Here is a 12,778-nt window from a genome sequence, read left to right as displayed (position 1 = left end):
CTATTGCACAACTGCACTCATTTCATACGCTAGCAAAGTAATGCTTAAAATTCTCCAAGTTAGGCTTCAACAGTACACGAACTGAGAACTTCCAGATGTTCAAGCTGGTTTTCGAAAAGGCAGAGGAACCAGAGATCAAATTGCCAACATCCACTGGATCATCAAAAAAGCAAGAGAATTCCAGAAAAGCATCTACTTCTGCTTTATTGACTATGCCAAAGCCTTTGATTGTGTGGATCACAAGAAACTGAAAAATTCTGAAAGAGATGAAAATACCAGACAATCTTACCTGCCTCCTGTGAAACCTATATGTAGGTCAAGAAGCAGCATTTAGAAATGGACATGGAACAACAGATTGGCTCCAAATTGGCAAAGGAGTACATCAAGGAGATATATTATCATCTTGCTTATTTAATTTACATGCAGAGCACATCATAGAAAATGCCAGGCTTGATGAAGCACAAGCTGGAATCAAGATTGCCAAGAAAAATATCAGTAACTTCAGATATGCAGATGACACCAACCTTATGGCAGATAGCAAAGACGAACTAAAGAGCCTCTTAATGAAGGTGATAGAGGAGAGTGAAAAATCTGGCTTAAAATCAGCATTCAAAAAACTAAGATCATGGCATCCAGTCCCATCACTTCATGGCAAATAAATGGGGAAACCATGGAAACAATGAGAGACTTTATTTTTGGAGGCTACAAAATCACTGCAGATGATGGCTGTAGCCATGAAATTAAAAGACGCTTGTTCCTTGGAAGAAAAGCTATGACAAACCTAGACAGCATATTAAAAAGCAGAGATGCTACTTTGCTGACAAAGGTCCATATAGTCAAAGCTATGGTTTTTCCAGTATTCATGTATGGATGTGAGAGTTGGACCATAAAAAGGGCTGAGTACCAAAGAATTGATGATTTTGAACTGTGGTACTGGAGAAGACTCTCGAGAGTCCCTTGGATGCAAGGAGATCAAACCAGTCAACCCTGAAGGAAATCAATCCTGAATATTCATTAGAAGGACTTATGCTGAAGCTGAAGCTCCAATACTGCCACCTGATGCAAAGAGTCAACTTATTAGGAAGACCTTTATGCTGGGAAAGATTGAAGGCAAGAGGAGAAGAGGACGACAGAGATAGTTGGATGGCGTCACCGACTCAATGGACAGGAGTTTGAGCAAGCTCCAAGAGATGGTGAAGGACAAGGAAGCCTGGCATGCTGCAGTCCATGGGGTTACAAAGAGTAGGATATGACTGAGCAACTGAACAACAAACAGCAACAACAACATGAAGAGCCATAATGGCAAAAATGAATAAAAATGAGAAAATAAATAAGCATGGCATAGAGCAGAAAACAATCTTATAAATCAATATCTAGATGTATCTAAACTCTCAAAAGCTATCAAGTGTGAGGACCTAAAATAGAAGAAAAAAGTTCTGTCAGTTTGAAATACTATTTATTAAGGTATAAGTTTTTAACATTATCAAGTCTTTCTAACTGACTCACTGCTTATCAAAATTAAATTTAACTTCTTATATTCCTAATCAAAACTTATTTTATATAATCAGTAAACCCTATGTGATTTATAAAATATTCTTAATTCTGGGAAGATCTTGGGTTTTAGAAAAAGACATGCACTAGCTGGGTAAATTTAACCACACTATACTCCACATTTCCTATTTGTTAAATTAGGGTAACACCACCCTCACTTGGCTGTGATGGGAATTAAATTACATGTGTAAAGAAGCTGATACAGGAAGTAGCTTACAGTGCGAACACAACAGATAACTCTGGGAAATTTGAGATTTTTATTTTCAGTTTTAGGTTAATTAATGTTATCAGAAATAAATTTGAATTTATGTTCTTATTAAGCCTTTTTAAAGCATACTGGTCTAGTACCTCAGCGTTCAAGGCAGCACCTTTTTTGGCATGTGAAGTCACATGTCAAAAAGACTGAATTAAGACATAAACACAGCAGTTGCACACAGCAGGGAACAGATTTCCCAGGTGGCTCAGACGGTAAAGAATCCGCCTGCAATGCAAAAGACCTGGGTTTGAGCCCTGGATCGGGAAGATCCCCTGGAGGAAAGCATGGCAACCCGCTCCAGTATTCTTGCCTGGAGAACCCCCATGGGCAGAGGAGCCTGGTGGGCTATGGTTGCAAAGAGTCAGACACGACTGAGCGATTCACTGTGGGGTGTGTGTGTGCATATAACAGTGAAAGAGAATTCCAAGGGCAGGACTTAAGAACAGAAAGTAATTCAATTTAGAAATTTCATTCAATGACTGGGGAATTAATATATTTTGAAAATAAACTTAGGGTAAATGAACTAATACCACTTTTGCATTCCTACATACTTACAATGGGATAATATATGAGAAGGCACTGTAAGCTGTAACAAATCTAGTTATTCTTTGTATTCTGGCATTTTGAAAAACCTGTTACTATCAAACAGAAAATATAAAGTCATTATTTCACGTTCCCTTTCTACTCCAATTTAATGAACAATTAAAGTACCAAAATACAAAGGTCAAAAGCATTAAATCGGTGGAAAGTTAAGGGTTTTTTTTCTGAAGGAAGCAGGAATGGAAAGATGTATACTTTACCTTAAAGTTGGATTTTCCATTTACTTCCTTTTTATCATCACATTTAAGGAAAGGGGGAAAAAACAAAATTCTAGATATTTTAGAAAACTTGTAGTTAAGATTTTTCAAGCAAACCACATACTCTTTTAGCTGATTTCTTCAACTATCAAATGCCACATCTAAAATACAACAGCATATACAGGGTTTACATACTCAACATACATATATGATTAAAAGGGTAAGTAGGAGGTTTCCAAGCCTTGTGGAAAATTATTTATCATTTAGAAAAACAAAATCATTCATGTTAAAAATAAAATTTTGGTACATTTGGTTTATACTCAAAGGAAAGATCACTATTTTACAAACTATAATAGGTAAAACCCATACATTATATATTTCACATGTTTTTGGTGAAAATTAAACAATTCTAATAATTTTTCTAACTTTAAAAGTTTATATTGGACATATATATGCACACAAATATGTATGTATACTTAAATTTTAATTTTGTATAGAGATATTTAGGAAGTATCAAATGCTACCAATGATAAACTTACGAATCAACATGCAGAACCCTCTGGCCACTTCTTGAACATGCAGCTGCAATGATGGATTCAGGCAAACCTATAAAAACATACACCTATATCATTTAGGATGTAGGAAAAAAAATATATATATATAAAGCATTAAAAAATGTTCAATTCATACCACTGTTGTATGGAAGAGTTTAACAAAAGAGGCTCATTCTTGTATTCAAAATTATAAAGTTTATATTATACTTGAATGACGCTTCTTAAACATATACTAGTAATACAGAAAATTTTATCATGTAGAAGGGAGATTTTTTTAAAACTCAAGTACTTAAATTCTTTTTATCTGCCAAATACCATAAATGAGCAACTGTCAAAATATTGTTCATATAAGCACTTTGTTTCAGAAACTATGTTCACATACTAGCTGATTGGATTCTCCAAAATGCACTGACAGAAAAGGATCTGCATATACATTTTAGAGATGAAGAAGAAACTGGGGTGCAAACTGGTTAACCTGCTGCCCAATGCTTAAAAATAAAGCTCTAGAGTTGAAATTTTAACATAAATCTGACTTCAAGTCACACTGTCTCTTAGGGGTAATGGTATATATTTTTCAGTTTAAGCAATAGGCTAATTTTAAAAAAGGTCATTTACATGATACATTATTTCACTTCTGCTTAATATAGTAGTTTGATAAGAACATTACTGTTTTGAAATTAAATTAAGCCATATCATAAAGCTTGTTATCATAAAGTGAAAGTGAAGCCACTCAGTCGTGTCTGACTCTGTGACCCCATGGACTGCAGCCTACCAGGCTCCTCCATCCACGGGATTTTCCAGGCAAGAATACTGGAGTGGGTGGCCATTTCCTTCTCCAGAGGATCTTCCTGACCCAGAGATTGAACCTGGGTTTCCTGCACTGCAGGCAGACTCTTTACCATCAGAGCCACCAGGAAAGCCTCTTTGTAACAAAGAGGAACATAAACGGAAATATACATTACTACTATTAATACAAATACCAAAAAATATTTACCAAAGATAATTTTATAATAAAAAAATCCAGATGTTCAGCTACATCAGCTAGTTAACACTCTATGTTATAAATTCAAGACTCTTCCATAACTTTTTATCATAAGAGCTACCATTTCAACAGAGGCTAAAATATTTTATATCAGTCAGATGAACAAAGCTAGTTTAGTGTAATTCTATAGTGCTGCTACTGACTCTTTCACTACAATGAGATACCATGGTCCTCTTGGATTTTTACCTAGTAGAAAAGAAACAGCATCCTCTGGCAAGGGTTTAAACAAAACCCTAACCATCAAATATTTCATGAAAAGAGAATTCTTATCTTCTTTATGTAAAAAAGCAACAAGCATATGGAAGCAACTGATGAAGCCAATTTCTAGTTAAATATCACATTAAGCAAAAGCTCCATCTGCATTCATGGAAGAACTAGTTTTCCAGTGCTGGGCACTTTGTGGCTATAAAATGTTTGGTTCAAAAAAGAAGTTCTGACCAAATGTAGTAGATATAGCCATTCAGTTCAGTTCAGTTCAGTTCAGTCACTCAGTTGTGTCCAACTCTTTGCGACCCCATGAATTGCAGTACGCCAGGCCTCCCTGTCCATCACCAACTCCCAGAGTTCACTCAGACTCACGTCCATCGAGTCAGTGATGCCATCCAGCCATCTCATCCTCGGTCGTCCCCTTCTTCTCCTGCCCCCAATCCCTCCCAGCATCAGTCTTTTCCAATGAGTCAACTCTTCCCATGAGGTGGTCAAAGTACTGGAGTTTCAGCTTTAGCATCATTCCTTCTGAAGAAATCCCAGGGTTGATCTTCAGAATGGACTGGTTGGATCTCCTTGCAATCCAAGGGACTCTCAAGGGTCTTCTCTAACACCACAGTTCAAAAGCATCAATTCTTCGGCGCTCAGCCTTCGTCACAGTCCAACTCTCACATCCATACCTGACCACTGGAAAAATCATAGCCTTGACTAGACGGACTTTATGGCAAAGTAATGTCTCTGCTTTTCAATATTCTATCTAGGTTGCTCATAACTTTTCTTCCAAGGAGTAAGTGCCCTTTAATTTCATGGCTGCAGTCACCATCTGCAGTGATTTTGGAGCCCAAAAAAATAAAGTCTGACACTGTTTCTACTGTTTCCATCTATTTCCCATGAAGTGATGGGACCAGAAGCCATGATCTTCGTTTTCTGAATGTTGAGCTTTAAGCCAACTTTTTCACTCTCTTTCACTTTCATCAAGAGGCTTTTTAGTTTCTCTTCACTTTCTGTCATAAGGGTGGTATCATCTGCATATCTGAGGTTATTCATATTTCTCCCTGCAATCTTGATTCCAGCTGTGCTTCTTACAGTCCAGTGTTTCTCATGATGTACTCTGCACATAAGTTAAATAAGCAGGGTGACAATATACAGCCTTGACGCACTCCTTTTCCTATTTGGAACCAGTCTGTTGTTCCATGTCCAGTTCAAACTGTTGCTTCCTGACCTGCATACAGATTTCTCAAGAGGCAGGTTAGGTGGCCTGGGATTCCCATCTCTTTCAGAATTTTCCACAGTTTATTGTGATCCACACAGTCAAAGGCTTTGGCATAGTCAATAATGCAGAAATAGATGTTTTTCTGGAACTCTCTTGCTTTTTTGATGATCCAGCGGATGTTGGCAATTTGATCTCTGGTTCCTCTGCCTTTTCGAAAACCAGCTTGAACATCTGGAAGTTCACGGTTCACGCATTGCTGAAGCCTGGCTTGGAGAAGTTTGAGCATTACTTTACTAGCATGTGAGATGAGTGCAGTTGTGCAGTAGTTTGAGAATTCCTTGGCATTGCCTTTCTTTGGGATTGGAATGAAAGCTGACCTTTTCCAGTCCTGTGGCCACTGCTGAGTTTTCCACATTTGCTGGCACATTGAGTGCAGCACTTTCACAGCATCATCTTCCACGAATTGAAATAGCTCAACTGGAATTCCATCACCTCCACTAGCTTTGTTCCTAGTGATGCTTTCTAAGGCCCACTTGACTTCACATTCCAGGATGTCTGGCTCTAGATGAGTGATCACACCATCATGATTATCTGGGTCATGAAGATCTTTTTTGTACAGTTCTTCTGTGTATTCTTGCCATCTCTTCTTAATATCTTCCGCTTCTGTTAGGTCCATACCATTTCTGTCCTTTATCGAGCCCATCTTTGCATGAAATATTCCCTTGGTATCTCTAATTTTCTTGAAGACATCTCTAGTATTTCCCATTCTGTTGTTTTCCTCTATTTCTTTGCACTGATCACTGAAGAAGGCTTTCTTATCTCTTCTTGCTATTCTTTGATATAGCCATTAAATATCAACTATTGGAAATAAGCCATTATAAAGTTGAAACCTTAACTTAGGATATAATTCAAAGGGGAAAAAGTGAGAGTTTGTAGTGTAGAAAGAAATAGGAGGAAGAAATGAAAATTTTAAATAGCTAAGTACGCTTAGTTTTTCATGACGGTAAAAACTGTATTGTTCTAACATTTTATCTTAACTATTTATACATAAACATGTATACATAAACTCTTTATACATAAAAAATAAGTTTTCTTTATAAAGAAATTGCAGTCACTATGGTACTTTACAGGCTGCTAAATGATTTAGTGGCTTTCCCTGGTGGCTCAGATGAGAAAGAATCTGCCCGCAATGCAGGAGACCTGGGTTTGATCCCTGGATCAGGAAGATCCCCTAGAAAAGGGAATGGCTACCCAGTCCAGTATTCCTGCCTGGAGAATTCCATGGACGGAGGAGCCTGGTGGGCTACAGTCCATGGGGTCTCAAAGAGTTGGACATGACTGAGCGACCAACACTGACTGACTAAGTGGCTTAGTTAAAAAGGACAACAGCATAGAAATATTCAGGAAGTAGAATTAGTATGTTTAAGTGTGTAATAAAGACAGCATTAATAATATACTACCAAATATCAGCACAGGGCTTTATGATTCACAATGTATTTTCATATATATCAGCTCATTTATTCTTCATTATAACCCTGGGAGGCAAGCAGTATTATTCATGTGAAAAAAATTGGATGAGAAATGTTAAATTACTTGCCAAAGATCAAGCAATTCAGTAATTTGGCATCACAAATTCAAATTACCATGATAAATTCACTCTCTCTAATTTGGACTTGAGTCTGAGAATGAGGATGTACGGGCAGGATGGTAACATAATGAAACAGGCATGGTCCCAGTCAGACAAAGCTAGGTTTGAATTTTAGTTTTGCTGCTTAACTAGCTCTGTGACCTCAGGCCTTTACTTTTTCATCCATCAATGGGAATACCACCATCTACCCTGGAGGATTGTTAATTGTTAGCAGAGGGTATTTGCTCTATAAAGAATACCTAATTTTATTCTCTTCAGAGAGGTATTTTAGAAGCAGTACATTTTCACCTAAACACTACTCCAAACATATACCCACTTTTACCAGATGCCAACTCCAATGGCAAACAGTAATAAAATTACTCTCCTCTATCTGGCTCGAATTAGCTGTTACCTTGGATAGGCAAATAGGCATGTGGTTATTTCCAATGCTGCAATCAACATTGTCAGAAGTCATGTCTCTACTGACAAAGTAAAGCCAAGAATGGATTTCAGTACTGAACATGATCTGAATCCAAATCACACAAAACCAAAATGACCATCATTTGTGTTTTCCCTTAATAGTCCCACTCAAATTGGTGAAAGCAATAGACCATTCCAGTGTTAAATCACAAGGGCCTATTATCCTCATGTTTAAAATGATTAAAACAACAAGCTAATAACACAGCTAAAGTTTTCCTGGTCAGGATTTCATACTTCTTCCCACTCATTCAATAAACACCAAGTCCCTTGAACAGAGGAGGCAAACAGTAGATTTGTTTGAAGAAAGAAAAGAAAGAGATAAGGTAATGGGGAAAGGGAGGGACAGAACAGACTGTGATAGATAGTGAGGAAAAAGAAATAGATAAAGGTAATTTCTAGCCTAAAAAAGCTCAAAGTCTAAACAACAGGAATTTAAAAGGTTTAAAATAATAAATGTAATTACAACTGTTAAAGGAACACGAAGGAAAGAAGCATTCCCTCTGTAAAGGATAGTCATGGAAAGCTCTAAAGAGCAGGTGCCACAAACCAGCTCGGTCTTTCATATCTATAATAACCCAACTGAAAACTGTGGAAGAAAGTGGAAGGGAATAGTCTTGGCAAAGGGTGAAGGAGGAGAGTATCAAAAAGTAATGCCTCAAAGAGTAGCTGGAGCCAAACTGTGGTATCTGAACTTGAACCTGTAAGCAACAGGGAGTCTAAGATTTTAGCCGTAAGAACAAGATCAAATCAGCGTTTCAGAAAAATACATCTATTCACAGCATGAAGGATGAATTTGCATAAAACTGGAGCTTTAGCTTTCACATTTGTTAAATTCCTGTTTTGCAAAAGTTAACATAATTAAACTTTTTGGTCTTACAATTTAGCAAAATACATAACTGCTGGTTTTGTTTAAATTAATATTTATAAGCTCAATTTTAATAGCTTTTAAATCCTTGAATAATTTCAAAACAATGCTTTTTTTAAGACTTGGCACCATAAAAAGTGAACTACTTACTTCTGAATCATTACTCAAATTCACACATCACTGTGAGGCATTTTTATATGGAATATACATATGCTTACAATGAATTATACAGTCTCTCCCACAAGGGAAAGCCAGACATGAGTTAGAAACAAATACCTTAGATCAGCTTTCCTGGTGGCTCAGCTGGTAAAGAATCGGCCTGCAATGCAGGAGATTTGGCTTCAATCCCTGGCTTGGGACGATCCCCTAGAGAAAGGAAAGGCTACCCTGGCCTGGAGAATTCCACGGACTGTATAGTCCATGGGATCGCAAACGGTCAGACACGACTGAGCGACTTTAACATACACCTTAGATCAGGGTCAACTCACACAGCATTACACTGGAAACACACTGTAAAAACTGAGTACAAATATACAAGTACAATGTTTTCAACCATAATATGGGGCTAATAATATATCTCATGGGGTACAGGGAGGAATAAGGTAAAAATGATATAAAATGCCTTACACGAGGTCTCTAAGCATGTTACTTATATTCAATAAATGTCAGTTCCCTTCCCTTCTCATCCTATCCCTTCAATAACAAACCTGAAGTTATCTAGTTCGAGTTATTAGGTTGGTACAAAAGTAATTACAGTTTTGCATTCTTGAATTTTCTTGTTTGATACTGGAATACATTCTTAAATAAATGTGGCTATGTTATACATCATCTTAATACACATTTCTCACTTTATGTTTTTTTTTTTGCTAATGACATTACTTGCTGTATATTTTGTATTTATTTTACACTCCAGAAATGTTAGACAAAAAGCACATTTGAGTTATTTTTTTATTCAAGTTCAAAATGGGTAGTAAAGCAGCAGAGACAATTCGCAACATTAACAAGGCATTTGGCCCAGGAACTGCTAATGAATGTACAAGGGAGCAGTGGTTCAAGAAGTTTTGCAAAGCAAACAAGAGCCTTGAAGATGAGGAGCACAGGAGTCAGCCATGGGAAGCTGATGACAACCAAGAGCCATCATTGAAGCTGATCCTCTTACAACTACACAAGAAGTTGCCCAAGAAGTCAATGTCAACCATTCTATGGTCGCGTGGCATTCGAAGCAAACTGGAAAGGTGAAAAAGCTCAGTAAGTGGGTGCCTCATGAGTTGACCAAAAATCAAAATTATTCTACACAACAACGATGAACCTTTTCTCAATCTGACTGTGATGTAAAACAAAAAGTGGGTTTTATATGACAACCAGCAATGACCAGCTCAGTGGTTGGACTGAGAAGCTCCAAAGCACTTCCAAAAGCCAAACTTGCACCAAAAAAAGGTCATGGTCACTGTTCGGTGGTCGGCTGCCCATCTGATCAACTACAGCTTCCTGAATCCTGGCAAAACCATTACAGCTGAGAAGTATACTCAGTAAATCAATGAGATGCACCAAAAACTGCAATGCCTGTAGCCAGCATTGGTCAACAGAAAAGGCCCAATTCTTCTCCATGACATCACCCAACTGCATGCACCACAACCAATGCTTCACAAGTTGAACAAAACGGGCTACAAAGTTTTGCCTCATCTGCCATATTCACCCGACCTCTCGCCAACCAACTACTTCCTCAAGCATCTCAACAACTTTTTGCAGGGAAAATGCTTCCACAACCAGCAGGAGACAGAAAATGTTTTCCAAGAGTTTGTCAAATCCCTAAGCACAGATTTTTATGCTACGGGAATAAACAAACTTATTTCTTGTTGGCAAAAATGTGTTGACTGTAATGATTCCTATTTTGATTAATAAAGATGTGTTTGAGCCTAGTTACAATGATTTGAAATTTGCAGTCCAAAACTGCAATTACTTTTTGTACCAACCTAATATTTGATGGGGGAAGAAAACTATCATTTACTTATTATTAAGTTATCCTTAAAGATCTAACAAACTTAAAATAGTTTTTTTTTTAATCCAATAACCTTTTCTATATGTATACTATAGGCCTTTCCTAGATTTATACTATAGAAGTTCATCAAACACAATATCATGTAAACATTTCACAACATTAAATATGATTATTAAATTCATTAGTGAGGCTGTTTCAAAGAAATAATCTACCAAAGGATTATAGGAAAATTTATAAATCTGATGCAAGATCAACAACTTTTACCAGCAAGTTAATTCTGTCAAACACAGTTAAATATTAGGTATTACATTAGCATTTCATAACAGCTTGTAACAGGGGAAACTGAGGTTTCTTACATCACTTCTTTCTCAGCTGAGGTTCTGTTATAAAGCTGGCAACTAGAAAAAATATATTAGAAACTCTAGAATGTTCTGTGATCCTATAACAAATATGTATAGTCCCAACTTTCTATAATTTTCCAAAATACATCTAGATAAAATAGAAATGTTTCACTATCAAACAGGGCTAAGCTAAAATCAGCATCAAAAAGGTATGAAATTAGTATTTTCAAGAATCTTACCTAAAATATTTTATAGGAATGCAACTATTATTCATTCATTTTTCAAAAACCCTTTAATGCAAATCCTTAATGTTGAACTTCATCCCTTACAACGATAATATTTAGGTTATTTCCCTATGATCTTTCTTAAAACTGTATTATACCTGGAATTGATTTTTCCTAACACTATACTTACATAAGATAAACAGTAAGTACTTACACCACTCCCAGCATATCAAACAATAAATAATAGATTCCCCTGACAGGACTTTGATGACCTGGCAAAACCTGAGTGCTTTCAGCCCAAATCATATGAAACTATAAATCACTATTTATTTTCTAGAACATTTCAAAATGGATTCTTACTTTCTACCTTGGAAGTCACTTCATGTGTTATTTATACCTAGTGAAGACCAGAATGGAAAGAAAATTACACAGAACTAGAAAATTTACTGTGACTGTTTGTTATAAAGAATAACTTTTTTTTTTAAGGAATGAAACAGAATTACTGGCAAGGAAAAACTCATAAGTACAAGAAGCTTTTAGAGAGCCACACCCTTTACTATCAAACAACCCTATGTACAGACCTTCCATACCACAGTAAACAAAGCATAAACAACATTAAGTGCAAAACTGACTAGACTGAGCAAGCCAAACATAAAACTATCCACTTAACTCATGTCATAGCCATTCAAAAAAAAGTGACATTACAAAATTAGACAGACATTAAATTTCAAATCAGGTTCAAGTAGTTTTGTTCATTCCTATTAAATTCTAAATTAAAAGGTTTATATATTTTAGTGTTTACCTTAAAAAGAAAAAAACCTGCCAGTGAAGCAGTGTAGGGGAATTCTAAGAAGTACAGATTCAAATGCTGTTTTTAAATTGACAATTATTATAATTCACTTTGACCCACACAAACAACCAAAAATATTAATGAATGTACTAACTCAGTATCTATGGATTTCTTCTTCATGGGAGAAAATGCTGTTATTCATAAATATCCAATTATTAGAACTTTAGATAAATATACTATCCATTGAAATATTAACACACAAAATTTAGTTTTTCTTTAAAAATTTAATACAGTATGAACTTTTCAATTCAGTTCAGTTGCTAAGTTGGTTCCAACTCTTGGTGATGCCATGGACTGCAGCACACTAGACTTCCTTGTCCATCATCAATTCCTGGAGCTTCCTCAAACTCATGTCCATTGAGTCGGTGATGCCATCCAACCATCTCATCCTCTGTTATGCCCTTCTCCCCTTGCATTCAATCTTTCCCAGCATCAAGGTCTTTTCTAATAAGTCAGTTCTTCACATCAGGTGGCCAAAGTATTGGAGCTTCAGCTTCAGCATCAGTCCTTCTAATGAATATTCAGGGTTGATTTCCTTTAGGATTGACAGGTTTGATATCATTGCTGTCCAAGGGACTCTTGAGAGTCTTCTCCAACACCACAGTTCAAAAGCATCAATTCTTCAGCACTCAGCTTTGTTTATGGTCCAACACTCACATCCATACATGACTACTGGAAAAACCATAACTTTGACTCTATGGAACTATGCAGGCAAAGTATTGTCTCTGCTTCTTAATATGCTGTCTAGGTTGGTCATAGCTTTTCTTCCAGG

General features: G+C 36.5%; 1 protein-coding gene across 1 annotated transcript in view; it reads right to left on the bottom strand.

Annotated features, from left to right (window-relative positions):
- Positions 1-12,778, bottom strand: part of CHM (CHM Rab escort protein) — a 237,326-nt gene that overhangs the window by 205,182 nt on the left and 19,366 nt on the right. The window contains exon 2 of the mRNA XM_052662673.1: positions 3,144-3,210. Coding sequence (XP_052518633.1) covers positions 3,144-3,210 — 67 coding nt within the window. The remainder of the gene's footprint in view (positions 1-3,143; positions 3,211-12,778) is intronic.

The sequence above is a fragment of the Budorcas taxicolor genome, chromosome X (assembly GCF_023091745.1).
Source record: "Budorcas taxicolor isolate Tak-1 chromosome X, Takin1.1, whole genome shotgun sequence".
NCBI classification, from domain to species: Eukaryota; Metazoa; Chordata; class Mammalia; order Artiodactyla; family Bovidae; genus Budorcas; species Budorcas taxicolor.
Note: the sequence above shows the minus strand (reverse complement) of the source record. Positions and strands in the feature narration are given on the sequence as shown.